The sequence below is a fragment of the Xyrauchen texanus genome, chromosome 31, assembly GCF_025860055.1.
Source record: "Xyrauchen texanus isolate HMW12.3.18 chromosome 31, RBS_HiC_50CHRs, whole genome shotgun sequence".
NCBI lineage: Eukaryota > Metazoa > Chordata > Actinopteri > Cypriniformes > Catostomidae > Xyrauchen > Xyrauchen texanus.
The window spans coordinates 237272-257399 of NC_068306.1; the positions used below are offsets into that span (position 1 = coordinate 237272).

The 20128-nt window shown below is 42.6% G+C and overlaps 1 protein-coding gene across 2 annotated transcripts in view; it reads right to left on the reverse strand.

Annotated features, from left to right (window-relative positions):
• Positions 1 to 591: 591 nt before the first annotated feature.
• LOC127624943 (collagen alpha-1(XXIV) chain-like) overlaps positions 592 to 20128 on the reverse strand; it is a 108078-nt gene continuing 88541 nt past the window's right edge. For both annotated transcript variants that reach the window (XM_052099876.1, XM_052099875.1), the window contains 16 exons: positions 19914 to 19967; positions 18072 to 18125; positions 16486 to 16593; positions 15318 to 15425; positions 15010 to 15117; positions 13229 to 13282; positions 12785 to 12847; positions 10859 to 10912; positions 10715 to 10750; positions 9329 to 9364; positions 8729 to 8755; positions 7209 to 7241; positions 5422 to 5590; positions 5232 to 5341; positions 3113 to 3319; positions 592 to 2909 (listed from right to left, as the gene is read on the reverse strand). In XM_052099876.1, coding sequence (XP_051955836.1) covers positions 2763 to 2909; positions 3113 to 3319; positions 5232 to 5341; positions 5422 to 5590; positions 7209 to 7241; positions 8729 to 8755; positions 9329 to 9364; positions 10715 to 10750; positions 10859 to 10912; positions 12785 to 12847; positions 13229 to 13282; positions 15010 to 15117; positions 15318 to 15425; positions 16486 to 16593; positions 18072 to 18125; positions 19914 to 19967 — 1368 coding nt within the window. In that variant the 3' untranslated portion in view covers positions 592 to 2762. The remainder of the gene's footprint in view (positions 2910 to 3112; positions 3320 to 5231; positions 5342 to 5421; positions 5591 to 7208; positions 7242 to 8728; positions 8756 to 9328; positions 9365 to 10714; positions 10751 to 10858; positions 10913 to 12784; positions 12848 to 13228; positions 13283 to 15009; positions 15118 to 15317; positions 15426 to 16485; positions 16594 to 18071; positions 18126 to 19913; positions 19968 to 20128) is intronic.

The following is a 20128-nucleotide window of genomic DNA, read 5'->3' on the forward strand; positions in this document are numbered from 1 at the left end:
CTTTACGACAGGCGGTCTAAGCGCCGTAAAGGAAAACATTGTACAATATTTTTTTAATGTTTGTTTATTTATTTTATATTAATTAATGTATTTATTTACTTGTAATTCCAAGTATGTATTACACAATGCATTATGTAACTAATAGGGAAACAAGAAAATTGTTATGTGAGGATGCACATCATAATAAATACTTTTTATTTTAATTAATGTATTTTTTATATATTTATTTATTCAAAAAAGGTATTTTGTGCTCAACAGAGATTTTACATTTACAGTTTATATATATAAATAAAAACTTCCCAACAGTAATAAACAAAGGGACAGAATACTGAATTTGCGCGTTTAAATCATAATGGTTTAATAATAATAATAATAATAATAATCTAAAAGGAATTTCAGATGTCAACATTCAAGTTTCTGAGAGACGAATTTTTCAAGTAATTCCAAAATCTATCCATCCATCCGTCCGTCTGTCTATCTATGAAGAGTTTGTAAAGGTATATTTAAAAAAATATATATTTAGACAAACATGAGAAAGAGCAATTTCATAGAAATAAAATGGAAAAACATTGACACATGAAAACATTGGGATTAAAACATCTTTTATTTAATGTCAAAATATGTAGTATTTACATTTGTGTCTTCGTTTTGTTTGCGTAAGCATAATTAATGACTTTATTTCTTTCCTGCAATCATAAATTAACAGGCGATACTTCCTAAGTGTGATCAAGTGATCTGAATCTGGCCAATCACAGCTGCCAGAACACAACAACGTAATCTCACCTATTTGTGTTTATATACAAATACATACATCTATAACATAAATAAACATTTTATATCAAAATATACACAGGTGGAAAAATAAAAATAAAACGACTAACTAACGGTGAATACTGCAGCACCATGAAGAAGTCACCTGACCCCAAAGGAGACTCCACGATTATCTTGCAAGAGCACATTTTCATTACAAGCATGTTAATTACAACTGTTAGATCTAGTGTATTTGCATATTTTTGTCATGTCCTGCACACACTTTCAATTGAACTTTCAAATGGTTTTAAATGACACACTGTGGCGTCACTAAAATTCTGCCTTGTATCTGTGTTCTGTGATTTCTTCGGGTTATACGTGACGTACTCGCCACATCTCTGTAAGGGTCACGAGTGAGCTTTCTCCTTAATATAAAATGCATATAAAGCCAATGTATAACATAACTTACCAACTCACTGTTCATATAAATAAGGTTTGTTCTGATCGAAATAACAAACACAAAAGTACAAAAGAAGACGACAACACAAACAAACTCTTTAAGGCCAGAAACATACTTTGCACAAGTGCACAAACACGATTACTTGGGCAACGCATTGTAAGCGCACGGACCCCTGAACATATGTGTGGGTACACAAACGTTATTGTGCCGATAAAAACTGCAAAAAAAATTCGAAGATGCCTATGTAGAAGCATTAGCATTCACAAACTTGCACATTAAGAACTGCGAAATAATCGAGGATGCGTAGCAAGTGTTAGCGTTCACAAACTAGCACATTAAGAACTGCGAAATAATCGAAGATGCGTAGCAAGTGTTTGCACATTGAGATTTGCACTATTTCGGAACATAATGATGCAAAAAAATGTGTGTTTGCATAGCTACAACCATGTGTTGTTGATTCGTGGACTCTCTGACGTGGTTGAAACGGGCGGCAAAGTTTGTTCGGAATACTTGGTTTTGTGAACTATATTTAAAAGGGCCGCAAAACATCCAGACATGTCGACCGGTATCTTTATTGCCGACCTATCATAAGTAGCATATATCCTCATGAAATCTTTTAAATGTGAAAGTAATTAAAATGATGGATGTTTGTTACCTAAATAAACAAAATAAAATACATATATCGTATATTACGGAAAAACCAGACACGGCAATAATTAGTTTCTCCTAATGTTTCTAATAGTTCCTAATGGAACTAATGTTTGGTGGGAACCAAAGTTTGAACTGTCGTGTTTTCTAGACTTCTCTAGAGTGGAGCACTTCTATACTCCAATAGGTTGCCGCCGAACCGCGTCAAATCTCATTACCATAATGTTGCTCGACTCTAACTTTCCTCTGGCACCCACACCACCCAAGACGTGCCGGCCACGGACACGCCGCTTCTCGCAGCCGAGAGACGCTGGCTAACACAGAAAATGAATGACTTCCGGTCGATTTGACGCCCTCGACGCCTCTGGTCTGAATGCACAAGAAGTGTTTGCGTTCACTTGCACATTGAGAATAGCGCTCGGACACATTTCGGAACGCAGCGATGCATGACGTTGCTTGCGTTATCATACTTGCATAGATGTTTCGGGCCTCACACCTGAACACAAGCACCTGTATGTGAAGGACGTAGAGGACCATCTAAAACGAGGTACGAGTCCAGGTTTTTTTTTCATCAATATCTCAAGATCGAACGTTCAATCCACAAGATATTGCAAGTTTGTTTGTGAGCGAACGGCACCTTAGACTTCATGCCTTGCCGAGGGGGCGTGTTGCCCTATGGGGGCAAATACTATTTCAGGTTTGGGCGGCACTCTTGCCACTTGACAAACTGAACCACAGCACACTATAATCAACAGATTAAACACAACAGTCTCTCGATACATGTTGCTGATATCTCTGCCTCTAGAAGAGCTCGCCTTGTTTCTGTTGTAGTAGCCCAGTTCACCAAACGACCTGATATCACGATCAGCCGTTTGAGCGAAAGTCCTTCAGTGATTTCTCAGGCTCACAGGAAGCAGACAGGGCCCATTTCCAGATGTCGCTGCTCTGCGGGATGTGAGGGATGGAGACCTTGTATGTCTACAATGGGAAGCTGTTGAGTGTCCTGGGTTTGAAACAGGAAGCGGGACTGATGCCAGTGACCGTCATTGATCTGTTAGGGGAAACAGAAGGAGTCTGATCACTGATGGTATTCCCGTTTTTCGATTTTCCTTTGTTAAAGATTTGAACAAACCCCCAACCCTAAGATATGAACTTGTAGCGTGTATCTGGTCCCACACCATTTGTCATCCAAACATGAATCACTCGCCCAATTCTGATTCACATTAGTATTTAATTCAGATCACTCTTTTTCACCTCACAGTTGTCCAAAACCACGTCAGGCCTCAGAGGCGAGTTTTCCGAGAACACCTGACCATTCCAACCCCGGAACCGCAAGGCGTGTGGTGTCTCCATGACAACAGTTGCCGGGGCGTTATGGCAGTGGATGGAGACGGTCTGGGTTGCTGTGACGCTCAGCAAATGTAAAAACTTCATCTGGACTTTTCCGACATCAAACGGCGTCTGTAAATGCAACAAAAGTCGAACAGTGTTACTCATCGAACATCGTAGCAACGACACCGTACGGCAAACATTTCACACACGAGTGATGAAGACTCTTTAAATACTTTTTAGTGCCTAAATGATTTGCATGCATGGAGTAATATTTGTAAAGGTGTAAATCAAGTTGTAAGCTTAAGAAAAAAATATTTGCAATTTTTGAATGCATTGCATAAGTGTAATTCATGTGTTGTGAAACTTTATTTACTTTATATTTTTGGGGGGATGTTCTCCCCAATTTGGCATACCCAATTCCCAATGTGCTCTAAGTCCTCGTGGTGGCGTAGTGACTCAATCCGGGTGGCGGAGGACGAATCTCAGTTGCCTCCGCGTCTGAGACCGTCAATCGGCGCATCTTATCACGCGACTTGTTGAACGCGTTACGCGTGGAGGCTTCAGTTCTCCGTGGCATCCACACACAACTCACCACACGCCCCACCGAGAGCGAGAACCACATTATAGCGACCACGAGGAGGTTACCCCATGTGACTCTACCCTCCCTAGCAACCAGGCCAATTTGGTTGCTAAGGAGACCTGACTGGAGTCCCTCGGCACAAGGGATTCAAACTCACGACTCCAGGTGTGCTAGTCAGCGTCAATACTCGCTGAGATACCCAGGACCCCTAGTGTCCATTCTTTTTGCATTCTTACGTTTTGTGGACTTGTTTGACGCCATTATCCACCTCCAAAAAAAGAAAATAATAAAGAGGTTGTTGAATCTACATATCGCAGCACATCTCAAAACTCACAAAGATGCATTTTACGTCCTCCTGTCTTCCGAGTTTGCTCTTTCAAGGTACCTAAATTCCCAAATTTCATGCTTTCGGTTTTATTTTTTCTGGATTGCTTTTTACATTTTAATTCATTTTTTTCTTCATCAAAATGGATTTGTAAAATATTACAATTCATATTTAATTAAAATCGCATCCTTTTGTGCCCTGCTGAAAAAAAACCACATTGAACTCATAATCGTGTTAATTCTTAAAAGTGTTAACAGTTCGAATTTCTATTTGTTTGTTGTTGTTGTTGTTTTTTTTAAATATAAATCACACTATTATCACACTTGGCCATGTTGCGATTTGAGTGTGATAAATTTCACGACAAATTTGTCAAATTCTGCGTTCAACTCCTAAAATAATTTGTATTTCCGCGTTTTCCACATCGCATAAATCACAGGGCCTGGGGATGTACCGATATATCGGCCACCGATATTATATACTGACCAAATGAATACCATCGGCATTTCGGTTATAAGCATGAAAACGCCTATATGAAAAACTGCAGGTCATTTATAATGAATAAATCCCGAAATATTCAGAAGGGATGGCACTCATAAGAACATCACATTTAATTTCTATTCTTTCCTGTTCTCACATTAATGTGGAAAAACAGCCATAAACGGACATGACCGTTGTGAAAACGGCACTTACACATGATGAGGGAAACCATCCAAGACACTTTGAAACCGGCAGACTTTGACTTCAGAGACATCGGTATGATATCCATATGAAATCGCAATATGGTCCTGCACGATTACTAAACCTTAAAAGGCTTTGTTTCAAAATAGCGTCTGCATTCAGCACTTCAGTCAGTGCTGTGTGAGCAAGCGGCACCCTCTAGTGGTCAGGACAACAATATATACAGGCTTTAAAAGGGGGTTTTGTTGCTTTGGTTAAAAACTTAATTTTTCCACGATGTGGTATTTTTCCACCACATGTATATATAAAACATTTAACTTATTTTAAAGTACCCAATAATGGAAAACCATGCTCTGATGAATAAACTAAATTAGTGGCCCCAAACACCTTTTGCAAACTCAAGTCTCTCAAGTCGTTGCATTAGATAACAATACATGAAAGCAAGTGGACCGCAGTACCTTATCTGTGGCAAATGGTCGTAAGCAGGTCTGTCCACCTGCAGTGAAGTTACAGAACACCTGGATGGCGTCTGATGTGCAGCCGAGGTTCGGATCAATCCAGAACATTCCTGATCAACACAAACACCACAATATCAATGAGCTGCAGAAAGGCATCAATGAATGGATGGAAGAATGATGTTGTTCTCACCATCAGTCATCTTGTGTCGGCAGTCGAGCAGATCTTTACAGAAGCGTGCCGGGTTTTCTCGTGTTCCCAGTGGGGTTTTTATGCTGTGAATGACGCCGTTCAGATACTGCAGGGTTTTGAAGATCTCAGTGTTCTGTTTGGCCACAGACCCATCTGTGTTCTGATAACTCTGGAGAATAACAGAGAAAATGCCAGAACATGAGACTCTTCGCACCAAAGCGTTAAAACAAAAAAAGCTGCGTCCGAACGTCGTGACAAAGGCTTCACCACAGATGCGGATCTCTGACAATGACGCCTGTTCCGGTTTCATCCGACATCCTTTATTGCACATGCATGCAATTTATTGCATGTCTCACGCAACACTTTTATTGAATTAAAACATATTTGTAGTCAAAAATCTGTTTTGTTTATTACTAATACACACTTTAGGGGGCCTGACAACCACAACTGGAGTCATGAGTTCGAGTGACTCCAGACAGGTCTCCTAAGCAACCAGATTGGGCCGGTTGCTAGGGAGGGTAGAGTCACATGGTGTAACCTCCTCGTGGTGGTGATTAGTGGTTCTCTCAATGGGGCGTGTGGTGAGCTGTGTGTGGATCGTGGAGAGTAGCATGAGTCTCCACATGCTGTGAGTCTCCGCGGTGTCATGCACAACGAGTCACGTGATAAGATGCGCGGATTGACGCTCTCAGAAGCAGAGGCAACTGAGACTCGTCCTCCGCCACCCGGATTGAGGCGAGTAACCGCACCACCACGAGGACCTACTAAGTAGCGGGAATCGGGCATTCCAAATTGACACTGACTACCAGGGCGTGCTGAGTGACTCCAGTCAGGTCTCCTAAGCAACCAAATTGGCCTGGTTGCTAGGGAGGGTAGGGTCACATGGGGTAACCTCCTCGTGGTCGCTATAACGTGGTTCTCGCTCTCGGTGGGGCGCGTGCTGAGTTGCGCGTGGATGCCGCGGAGAATAGCGTGAAGCCTCCACACGTGCTAGGTCTCCACGGTAACACGCTCAACAAGCCACGTGATAAGATGCGCGGATTGACGGTCTCAGACGCAACTGAGATTCATCCTCCGCCACCCGGATTGACGCAAGTCACTACGCCACCACGTGGACTCAAGAGCGCATTGGGAATTGGGGAGGAAATGGGAGAATTTTAAACTTAAATCCTAAAAATACAAAAAATCTATTTTGTCTTAATTCATTTTTTGGTTGAAAAGATGTAGGTAATAGCATTAGGAAACATTACTTTTAAAAAGTGATGCGTTGCCATTATTGCGTTACTCTAGAAGTACTTCATCACTGTATGTTGCTTCATTACTTCAGTACTTTGTTTATTATTTAATTCACTGTTTTTGAACTGATTTTCTTTGTCTTATTATTATTATTATTATTATTATTATTATATCCGACCCTAGGTGGCGCTATAATAAGCACTTTTACGGCAAAAATGTCACAACCGTATGGGCAAGAATCCAAATGTGCTGATTTTGAGTCATTTGCGAAACAAAACACGTATTTCCGTATAGTGTATATCCATTTCATTTCCATCTATAATCGTTTTTTGAAAGAGACTTGAATTGGTCAAATCAAAGATGTAGGCTGATAAGTGAATTTGTGCCATTTGTGAATTTATATCATCGAAACGATTTGACGAATCAAAATTCCTCCAACGTGTTTTTATCACAAGAGTCTCTAGATGATACACACAAACTTTTTTATTATAATGGGAGCAAATGTTATGATGTGGACGAGTTGCGTGTTAAGATGCTGTGCAGTATTTTACCTCCTGATGAAGACTGGCAACATTGATGCGTATCTGTGGGTCGAGAAAAAGACAAACAAACCATCAAACCACAATGAACAGTGTCCATGCAGATTATGTTTACGAAGTGTTCATTTAAAATGGCATGCAATGAGGCAATACCCTGGAAGCATTTGTCAAAGATTTCCCTCTAAAGGGCAAAGACAAACCAAAAGGGGTGATAAAGTGTCGAAGGGGGAATAGTGTTTAGAATAAAGGGGGAGTCTGGTATCCTCGCGGTGGACGGGGCTCCGTGAAAGGGCGGGGTAGTGTCCATAGGAAGGACATGGGTCAATTGGCCACTCAACGGTCCACGGGGCGAGGGGTGGCAGCATCACTGGCGGCCCGTCTTCCCAGGCCCGCGGCAAGCGTTAGGGGTAGGCGGCCCGGCATCTAGCCCGTCGGCGGCAACGTGAACTGTTCAACCCCGGTGACACTTCAACTCGTCCGGGGGTCCGAAGAGCGGGTCCAGCAGCAGACCATCTGTTCAGCTTCAAACCCTCCCAGCCTGTGCGAGGATGCCAGTGTGTGCACACGTGGAGATTTGAAGCCGGCTCCCCGCATTATCCCATCAGGTGTGCTTCATTCATCACTGACCAAACGAGACTTATTAATCATGCACCTCTTCACGCTCTCCCGCCCAACTCCCGTCGTGAGCCTGGCTGAAGGGCGGCCCTAAGAGCCAACGATGAGGAGCTAGAGGAGCGGATCATTCCGGCACATGTATATATAAAACATTTAACTTATTTCAAAGTACGGTTTGTTTGACGGTTGTACGACTTTATTTTTGACATCATTTTTCTGTGTATATATGTTTGGTGGATGTCCCAATGTGGATACTAGATTTGACCTTTTCAGAGAGCTCAATAAAATATTCAAATTATATTTTGGTTGCATTTGTGAGATTAGAAATGTAATTGATTGTGTAAAATAGGCACAATTCGATATCGATCGCGAGACCCCTGAATCGAAACGAATTTCAGGTGTCGGGAAAACATTGGATCGCTGGCAAAGAGAATCGATACAAGATGGTATCATGATGAAACTAGCGATTTACACCCCTATTAGTGATTAGCCGCCATGACACTTTTTGAGGAATATTTCAGGATCTACTCATTATATTACGTTGAGTGTGGACTTGTTTGATTCAGAATCATCTACTGTTGGTTGTGATATGCCATTTTCTTTATTTTATTTTTTATGAAGTAATAAACCAAAATGTGATGATATTTATGTTTATCTGTTTACTATACACGTGGACCTCACACGCTAATACTCACTGCAGTTTGGTCTCTGAGCGAAACTAATTTGCTTGTTGTGTTCTACTAATAAAGACCTTTCCAATGATATATGGCTATGTGATCTTTTTGATATTTTTACTGGTTCTAAATATGATTATTGTGATCACAAATGAGCAAATTATGGAAACAGATCAGTTATAATTTGTCAGCTGTGTTTAAGAATTGGTCCGATCAGCTACATTAATTGTAAAGATGTCTTACCGATGGGCCGGGTGAACCTGGAGGCCCCTGACAGAAAAACACAGAAAACAAGAACATGATTGCACTGCATCTCACATCACTATAAACGTTGATATTTCATTATATCTCAATTAAACTGCACTGCATTAATGATAAAAGCTACGAAACCAGTGTGGGCCATTTTATAAAAGTTCATTAGCACTATTAAATAGATTTGTCATTTTCTGAAGAAAACATGAGTGGTGTTTGCCTGTGTAAAACTCAACACCACAATTCTAGGGTGGTTGCCAGGGTGTTGCTATGAGGTTGGCAGGGTGTTGCTATGAGGTTGCCAGGGTGTTGCTATGAGGTTGCCAGGGTGTTGCTATGAGGTTGCCAGGGTGTTGCTATGAGGTTGCTAAGGTGGTCTAAATTTTTAACACATTACAATGCAGTTGCTAGGGTTTCTTACTGGCCCATTTCCAAAGAGGCCACCTTCAAGACTCTACAATATTATTTAGGATTAAGGGTTAGGCCTTAGCAAGCACTTCAAACACTATTAGGGCATGTTGGCATTATCACAACAGAATTAACTAAATATATATAAAGTATATAACAGTATATTGATTTAGTATAACATACCTGTGGCCCTGGACTGCCCTGTGGCCCCTGCGGCCCCTGAAAACACAAATCAGAGGTTTTAATCATCTGAATATCATACTGTAAAGCGGGTTAAGGGAAAGGAGGAGGCGAGAACCGGCTTGACAATTTAAATAATAGTTTAATGAAGAAATAAATGAAAAACACACAAACATAAACACACAGAGCAGCTGCCTGTAATTCTCTCTCGAACTGTCGCCACCGGCCGCCTTTATCCCTCGCGTGCCCCATCGGGCTGATTGGGGACCGGGCGTGCGTTGTTCCAGCCCGGCCCCGCTCTCCTCCGCTCTACACATAATGGGATTATTGTCTTTGCGGTTGGGAAAATGCCAAGTCTATATGCCAACTTGGTCAATAAATAAAGCAGCATTGTAAATGGGATGACTGTACGTAAACCGCCACAGTAAATGAACATTTTCCAAAGTCATTTGGGGTTTTTGTGAAAGTCCACTTGATTTAAAAGCTTGAACAAAGAGAAAATATTTGGCAATCGTGTTTGAGCTCTGAGGAAAGAGTCTTTGCAGACCGTTTGTATGAAGTATTATCACCCCCAGAGGTCAGAGTGTGTACTGCACCCTGCAGATCCTGTCTCTGTTATCGCCTCAAAAAAGTTGACACCATTTTTTTCCCTCCCATTTTCTACCCAATTTGTAACGGCCAATTCCCAATGTGCTCTAAGTCCTCGTGGTGGCGTATTGACTCTTGTTGAGCGCGTCACCGCGGAGACGTAGTGCGTGTGGAGGCTTCACGCTATTCTCCGTGGCATCCACGCTAAACTCAGCACACGCCCCACTGAGAGCGAGAACCACATTATAGCAACCACGAGGAGGTTACCCCATGTGACTCTACCCTCCCTAGCAACCGGAACAATTTGGTTGCTAAGGAGACCTGACTGGAGTCACTCAGATCACGTCCTTCGAACTCGCGACTCCAGGGGTGGGAGTCGGCGTCAATGCTCGCTGAGCTACACAGCTCAACCAGTTAAAACGTAATGATTAAAATTGTAGTTTTGTAAACGTTTTTTAAGCTCACAAGAAGCGTTCATTCAATCAAGTGTGTCCAAACGTTTGACTGGTAGTGTACATAATGATGCGTGTGAATGTTTATCTTCCCTGGGTCTCATACTCGCCGTGTGAGGGCGGTTTTGTCTTTGAAGAGTGTGAGTTGTTTATATACACACACACACAAGACGCTAACTCTCTCTTTAGATGTAGTTATTTTGGGAAAATTGTCCTCAGCAGTGGAACAATTGTGTGATCAATCTTCAGTCATTCATCTTTAAGTGCTTTTTGCTTTTAAATACGAATCTGAGAGCAGAATGAACAGCCCTGTGAAATATCACATGATTTACCAAAGCACATATCTTACCATCTCACCACGGCTTCCTTTAGGTCCTCTGGGACCCTGAGAAACAAAACCATGAGAGCAGCAGTTTTACTATCAAACCAAACATCTCATTAATAAACACAATAATGAAACGCAGCATTCAATTATCATAAAAGAGTGACTTACAGGTTTTCCCTCTGGGCCGATCATTCCCACAGGACCTATAGGACCAGAGAAACCCTGAAACACACACCAACACATCAGTGCCAACGTCACAGGACTCAGAATATGTCACAGAATATGGCACGGGATGAGATTAAATGAGAAGAGATGAGACAAGAAATAAGATGAGATGTGAAGAAACGGAAGAGAACAGAAGAGACAGTAAAGGGATGAGACGAGGTGAGATCAGATGAAAGAGTGGGAACAAAAGAGAGGGCTGAAAAGAGATGAGAAGAGTTAGCAGGGGTAACAGATGAGACGAGATTATATGAGACAAGAAATGAGACGATAAGATGTGAAGAGACGGAAGAGAATTAAAAAAGAGAGGGCCAAAATACGACAGAAAAAGGGATGGATTATATGAGACGAGACGACAAGAAACGGAAGAAAAGAAACAAAAGAAGGGCCAAAAGAGACAAGAGATAGGATATGATGATACAAGACAGGATGAGAAGAGATGGAAGAGAACAAAGGGCAAAAAAGAGAAGAGAGAGATGAGACGAGACGAGATGACAATACATGAAAAAGAAGAAACCAAAGAGAAGGACAAAAAGGGATGAGGAAGAGATGAGATGAAATGATATGAGATGAAAAAAGATGGAAGATAAGATAACCTAAATGGGACGACAGATGAGACAAACAAGGAGAAACCGATGAGATGAGGCGAGATGATATGAGACAAGAAAAGATGTGAAGAGACAGAAGAGAAGAAAAAAGAAGAGAGGGCTGTAAAGAGACAAAACAAGATTAGAAGAGACGAAAGAGAAGAAACAAAAAAGGGCTGAAAAGAAATGAGAAAGAGATGAGATGACATGAGACAAGATGAGAAGGAGAAGAGATGAGACAGGACAGTCAATGAGGAGGAGATACAAGACGAGGATATCAAAGAATAAAGGGCCAAAAAGAGAAAAGAAAGATGAGATGTGGTGAAAAGAGATGAGATAAGATAAGAGGAAATGGAAAAAAGAAACGAAAGAGAGGGATGAAAAGAGACAAGAAAGAGATGAGACAATAAGAGACGAGAAGGATGAGATGATACAAGTAGAAGAGGCAAGACGAGACAAGACGAGGCAATAAAATAAATTAAGATGAGACGAGAAGGAGATGAGACAATGAGGAGAAGATAAGAGACGAGGAGATCAAAGAGGAGAGGACTGAAAAGAGACAAGAAAGATGAGAAGAGATGAAGCAAAAACAGAAAGAAGAGAAGAAAGGAAAGAAGAGAGGACTGAAAAGAGATGAGAAGAGATGAGACAATATGAGACGAGAAGGATGAGTTGATACAAGTAGAAGAGGCAAGACGAGACAATAAAAGAAGAGAAGGAGATGAGACAAGACGAGATGAGAAGGAGATGAGACCATGAGGAGAAGATACAAGACGAGAAGATCAAAGAGGAGAGGACTGAAAAAGACAAGAGGAGAAGAGATGAAGCGAAAACAGAAGGAAGAGAAGAAAGGAAAGAAGAGAGGACTGAAAATAGACGAGAGGAATGAGACAAGACGAGAAGAGAAGGAGATGAGACAATGAGGAGAAGATACAAGACGAGGAGATCAAAGAGGAGTGGACTGAAAAAAGACAAGAAAGAGATGAGACAATATGAGACGAGAAGGATGAGTTGATACAAGTAGAAGAGGCAAGACGAGACAATAAAAGACGAGAGGAATGAGACAAGATGAGACGAGAAGGAGATGAGACCATGAGGAGAAGATACAAGACAAGACAATAAAAGACGAGAGGTGACGAGATGACGAGATGAGACCATGAGGAGAAGATACAAGACGAGGAGATCAAAGAGGAGAAGGCCGAAAAGAGACAACAGGTCATGAGACAAGACAGAGAGGCGATGAGACAAAGAGATTAAAGGAGAGAGGAGACAGGGCGAGACTCACCAGAACACCAACCGGACCTTTGTGTCCAGGAGTACCGATCAGCCCCAGATCTCCGTTTGGTCCCTGAAACACAGCAAAAAGATCCATTTCATAACCTGATTCCAGAATTGATCTTAAAAAACAAATACCTTTTTAGATGTTGACTGAAAATGGCAATTTGTAAGTTTGCCAGTAGGAGGACCGTGGCCTTGCATTTGTGAACAAACATATGGAATGAGCACAGCCGTTTATCTGATTGCACTCAATAGTCCTTGATGAACGTATATCTCCTTTGCCATGTTTTATGTTCTAAGATGATGTTCCTTACTGTAAATGTTTTCATCTCAGGAGTACCCATTTAAATAGCATCTGGGCAACTCTTCACCCTGTTGCAGAGTAATCTAAGAATCTGGCCGTGCACAGTTCAGATGTGTCTGAAGGGTATCGAAGGCGTTGAATACTAACCTTTGGTCCTGGAAAACCCTGGAGTCCTCTCATACCGGCATCTCCCAGCACACCCTGCAGGAAATAGCACACACCAACATGACTGACGTTCCCTCAAAGCAGTCAATCAGAAAAAGTGGGTCAAGATCCAGACCATAATTCAGCCTAAAAACAACTTCCTGCATCTGCTGTATTCCTAGACACTCTATGGCACATTTAATACCTCAACACACACCAGGAGGTTCTGTCATATTTCTCTCTGCCTTTTCGACATGATTCTGTACCTTCTGTACAGACACAAACACACACTATGGATCGCTTCCATCTGAATTATGTCTTTAAGAGGGAATTCTACTGTATGTCAACATCTACAATCCCTCCATTCCAGTCTGGCACACGCACAGTTCACTCACTCAAGGGCTGTAAGGTGATATTCCCTCCCTGTACGCTTAGGAATGCCAGTTCTGTTTGGGCTTTATTATCTTTTCCAGAGTTATATAAGAAAATGGAGCACCTCACTGGTCCCATGTTTACCCAAACGATCTCCTTACGTTCCTCAAGACTTCTCGGGCACTTACATAACCCCTCTTGGCCAGATCCTTTCTCTTCTGTCTGGAAAAGTCTAAGGAAAGCCTTTGCGATTAATTTACATCTTCCTCAGGCCTTAACAGAAGTGTGAACGGTCACGTTTGGTGCTGTAGGATACTCCAAGAGGTGGATAAGAGCAGCAACACAACGCAGTCGTTTGAGGTTCACTGGACAGTTTAATCCAAGACCAGGACCAGCACCTGGATTAAGAAAACTCCTACCACAAGGACGGAATCAGTTGTTATCCAATACCGTTTTCTTTCTTCTTTTTGGCGTATTCGACTCAAATCCATTTAGTTTTTATGTCTTGTGTTTAGAAGTTTGGTCTTCATCATGGGATGCTTCAGGCTTCTTAACTAGGTTCACCAGCATCATGACAAAGACCATGCAGGTTCAGCACCAGACCAGCGAAAACCAGCCTGGGTTGGTTTGGCTTAGACCACTATGGAAATTCATAGTGGTCTAAGCCGGAGGAAACATATATTAATATGTCTTTCTAAGGCAGCCATTCCCTGCGTCTGAAACCGTTTAATGCACGGGTATGCACTGTATTTGATTAATGACGCATTTCTTGGCTGGTAAAACATATAATAGATTCGGGTTTTGTAAAACACCAGAGCACATTTCAGCACAAGAAAAAACGTTCTTTGTATTTTTCACACACGTCTCTAGAATACTCGGTTCTATTTGGCCAATGGCGCCATCTAGTGGTCTGATAATTCAGAGTAACAACCGCACATCCGGTGAGTATGTCATATCTGTAAGTCATCACTGTGCTGGTAATAAGCTGTATAATAAGCATTAGGGTTCTGGCTAACTTTACATTATCCCTTACATATAGCACTTGCGGTTAAAAAGAGCCATCCGATTCGCGGTTCTCTGCGTTTTTTTAAATCTAGCATTCGAGGGGGTCTGGGTATCTGACTACCTGACTACCACCCCTGGAGTCGCGAGTTTGAATCCAGGGCACGTTGAGTGACTCCAGCCATGTCTCCTAAGCAACCAAATTGGCCCGGTTGCTAGGGAGGGTAGAGTCACATATAATGTGGTTCACGCTCTCGGTGGGGCGTGTGGTGTGTTTGGCACTCCAAGAGGGTAACATGGTATTACATGTCCACACAACCATGGTAATACACGGTAAATCAATGTGACTGACAGAGAGATGGTTGATGGGAGGTTGAGTATATACACATTTGTGAAATTATGACACTCACTGGCTCTCCTTTGGCGCCATGCTCTCCTTTTGTGCCTTGGTCTCCTTGGACCCCCTCCATGCCTTTTGCGCCCGCTGGCCCTCTGTCACCCGGTAAACCCATCTCGCCCTGCAGACACCACAGAGGTCAGGATGACAAGGGGACTATTGGTTAAGAGGTCGGCTATTATTTGGCACATTGTTTGTTGACTGCAGTTATAATCTCAGGAATAATTTTCCCATTTTTGTGTTTACATGTACATTGTGTTCAGAAAAGAACCATATAGCCGTTGAGGTAGAATAGAAGTAAATTAGAGAGGACAAAATTACCTTTAACCCCGCAGGTCCTCTCTCTCCAACGACACCAGGAAGTCCGAGCTCACCACGTGGACCAGGAAGTCCCGCCCTCCCCTCAAGACCTGTATCACCACACTGACCCTGCAAACACATCAGTAAAAGCAACAGCCAATCAGAGGTCAGTATGGTCCAGAAACAGCTTTCTAAAGATCAAAGAAATTCCACAGAAATGCAACATGATCTTAAACTGAATCCAAAATCATTTTCTGCTGTAAAAGTGGTTTGATATTTTCAACAACAACAAAACAGAATGATTCAGCACAGCTGGTGTCACAATGCCAACACAAAGTCAGTTTTTTGTGTGTACAATTGTTGGATCTCACCTCATTTGGCACTCGACAATATAACCACAGCCTACACAAACATACCCTTTTATTGAATGTTGCCCAAAGGCAGCTCTAATGATCCGTCAACATTCATTCCTGCAGTAAACATACAGAATTTATACACAGCTGCCTGGAAAAAAAGCATAAATCAATCTAAACGAAAGACACGCATGAACGCGCCAAATGCTGCTTTCAGCTGAATCAGCAAAACATCTGGACAATCGGCAAACATTTAACATCACCAGCAAACTGACTTGCATAACTCTGTGTTTAAGAAACTAAAAGAAAACATAACTGATTGAATCCATGCGATCTTTCTCCGTGCACCGCCAAAACATCACTAGCTGACCATTTCGGAGGTTTCCGTAAATCACAAAAACATGGAAGATGCAACAACAATATTGCGAGATATCTTCAAGGACAGTACTGCACGAATTACATCTGTTTACTGATTACTGTTTACTCAACAGGCACACGTAAGCAAGCTGGCAAAGCGGTGCAACGCAATGAAAGCTAGAAGGTACCAGGCATTTAATGTCAATGAAATAAAGTACAAATCTACAGCTGTTAAACACGTACAAATACGACAGAAAAACATCTGCAATCAATTACCAGTAGAAAAAGCCACAAATGCCAAGTTGCAAAACTACGAGTTCATTCAACAGATGGCCGTTATGTGCTGTATAGAAATAATTATCGTAACTGATGGAACGTGCCAATGCAGCTCAGTCGTACAGAGAAAAACAATGCTTGGAGACGCTTATCAGTGCACCACCAAAACACCACTAGTGTTTGTATTGGTTGAGATAACTCACTGTTCTGCCTTTAGATCCAGGTTGACCTGGTAACCCGGGAAGACCGGGAAGCCCGTCAGATCCTGTGTATCCTTCCGTCCCTCTGGGCCCCGGCAAACCCAGTGGCCCCTAAAAGACAAAGCATTTAGACATTCAGAGGGACTAATGCGTCAACGTGCCAATTTATCTAAATATGACTTTACCAACAGTTTAAACAGAAGTTCGTTATTGTCTCACACTGTCATGCAACTGTTAAATTACATTAACTGTGTTCAACGCCATAAATTCGTAAGAATGGTTTCTCGATTGATTTACACTAATTTCTTTGTCTCATCTAGTTAAATTGCGTAAATTGTGTTTTTCGATTTAATGCGACAATTTCGTAAGAATGCTTTTACGAATTATTACATTACATTGTCAAAATACTGTTGCAAATATAAACTTGAAAACCATGTCATGCTAGTAACAGCCAGTATATAGCCGTAGCCACCCACCATGCGTTCTGATGGCTTGCTGTAACCTAATTGTATATATTATCACAAGATATGCATGTGACGAGAAGGAGGGCGGGGCTGGCCCGTGAAGACACACGGGCTGTTATATTGGTTTGATTGGTTCTGAAACCTGGGAGGGAGGAGGGATGCACTGTCGTGGAGTCCTTGCCTCTGTCATACGCCAGGGGAGCAGCCGCGGCCGTCTGCCTGGGAGTCGCTGCCAGCTGCCGAGAGCCAGAAGAACTGCTACCATACTCCGAAGAAGGGGAGGAGGACTCACTGCCGTCCGCTGGGGGAGGAGCGAGCTGGCGTCCGCCAGAGGGCAGAGGAGCGGTTGAGGACTCCAGCGCAAGTTTTTCAATCTCTCTCCTCTCTCTCAGTCACTCTACCTTGATCTTTCCCTCTCTCCCTTCCCTCCCCTAGTCTGCCCCAGGGCTCCAAAAGGCGGGGAAGACCTGCCGGCAGGCATGGCCGGAAGTGCAACACCCCCCCCTCCAGGAAGGGAGGGGAGTGATTCATGCTGGGATGGGCAATGGAGGAGTGTGACGAGGAGGAGGGAAGGGCCAGCCCGTGAGGATACACGGATGGCCCTGATTTAGGCTAATCAGCCGGGAGAGGGATAAAGACTGCCAGTTCGAGAGAGGGAGATGCACGCTGCCACGCTGCATTAGTGTTTGTTTTATGTTGAGTTTATATTAAACTTTATGTTTACTCTTCGCCGGTTCCCGCCTCCTCCTTGCCCGTCCTTTATCTGTTACAATGCATTTGGATATATTTTTAGTAGATCTGTCGATTTAATGCATTCATTTGGTGCGATAAAGTATTTAAAAAAATTACGTGTTAGAAATTGTACGCAATTAATCATGTCCCCGGACTGTAATAGGAGTGGTGGTGGCGTAGTGGGCTAAAGCACATAACTGGTAATCAGAAGGTCGCTGGTTTGATCCCCACAGCCACCACCATTGTGTCCTTGAGTAAGACACTTAACTCCAGGTTGCTCCGGGGGGATTGTCCCTGTAATAAGGGCACTGTAAGTCACTTTGGATAAAAGTGTCTGCCAACTGCATAAATGTAATAGGAAATATTATAAGTGTGAAGGTGTAAACTCCTCACCTCCAGACCAGGTGTTCCAGCAAGACCTCGGGATCCTTTCTTACCAGCGAGTCCCTAAAAACACACACACGTAAGGGTATCGTACAATACGGCTTGATTCCATTATATAAATAAAAGCAATTGGTCTAATCCAAGAATGTTTTATATGATTTAGAAGAGGAAAGATAATGTCCATAATGTGGCAAAGAATGAGCTACAATCCTTGAGTCCAGCCGGACATCGGCAAATCCAAAGCGACTCAAGCTTGAGCACATAAACACTTTTAATGCTTTGAATAGCAGAGGAAAGGCCGATAAGACTGAGATAAAGCCACTGTGGGTGGCCAAAATCTCTCTTTGCTTTCTTTATCCAATTTGAAATGCAGCTAATCCAGATATTTGTGACAGTAGAGCTGGTTGCCATACAACTCTTTCCACAACACATAAACATACACGGTTGGGACCTCCCATTGACTTCTATTGCTCTTAAATCAAGCTGTTTATGATTGTTGTAAACTGACCCTAACACTAAACTTATGGCATTTATAGATTGAACACATTGGAGGTGTTCCGGATGGAATACTAGTGTACTGCTAACTGCATACTACTGTGTGTACTGCATACTATTTTTTAGAAATAGAGAATGCGAAACAGTATGCAATGATGAGCATTTCAAAGGATAGGCTGCAACATTTTATCACATGACCTCATCATGTTGCATGTATAATTCAGCGAATGGTGTCCAATCGTCATCTTCAGAATTAATGATGCTATTTTGACACTTTTAATAAAATTTTGTGGCAGTCTGCTCAAGTTTAAAAAATATATATATTGGGGGCCTATGGGTAGCTCAGCGAGTATTGACACTGACTATCACACCTGGAGTCGCGAGTTCGCTAGTTCGAATCCCAGGGCGTGCTGAGTGACTCCAGCCAGGTCTCCTAAGCAAACAAATTGGCCCGGTTGCTAAGGAGGGTAGAGTCACATGGGGTAACCTCCTTGTAGTCGCTATAATGTGGTTCTCGCTCTCGGTGGGGTGTGTGGTGAGTTGCTAGTTCGCTAGTTCGAATCCAGGGCGTGCTGAGTGACTCCAGTCAGGTCTCCTAAGCAACCAAATTGGCCTGGTTGCTAAGGAGGGTAGAGTCACATGGGGTAACCTCCTTGTAGTCGCTATAATGTGGTTCTCGCTCTTGTTGGGGCACGTGGTGAGTTGGCCCGGTTGCTAGGGAGGGTAGAGTCACATGGGGTAACCTCCTTGTAGTCGCTATAATGCGGCTCTCGCTCTCGGTGGGGCACGTGGTGCGTTACCGCGGAGACTGTGGAGGCTTCATGCAGCATCCACACCTCCACAGTCTCCGCGGTAACGTGCTCAAAAAGCCACGTGATAAATTTCACGGATTGGCGGTCTGAGGCGCGGAGGCAACTGAGATTTGTCCTCCACCACCCGGATTGAGGTGAGTCACTACACCACCACGAGGACTTAGAGCGTTGGGAATTGGCCGTTCCAAATTGAGGAGAAAAAAAATTAAAAAAATTCAAATGCATTGCAGTGTGGGATACAGTTTGCATGCACTGTGCTCTGTTTGTATAGTGCACATTTTGACAATTATAGTACGTCATCCGATCCGTGTACTCAATGCATACAGAACAATGGTACCGTGCAAAGCATGCATACTGCAAAACTAATATGAGTAGTATGCTAGTATGCTAGTCTGAACAAACCCATTATTTAGTCCTTTTATGAAACCATTTTACTCATGGGGGTCATGAGGTAGGTCCCAACAATGTAGCTTTTTCCCTAAACGAAGACAGCAATAAACTGACATACTTACTGTAATGACCACATACACACAAACCTACATACCTGATTTCCCTTCTCGCCCTTGGGTCCTGCTTGGCCAGGTATCCCAGGAGACCCCTGGGGGGAAAAAAGTAATAAAATAAATGAAAGATCTCCTTTAATTATATTATACATTTAGCAGACATTTTTTCCAAAGGGACTCACAAATGTGGAATGCTAAACTGGTCTTCAGACGTACGGTCAGGGTCCAAAATTAACATTCGTCAAGCCCCAATATG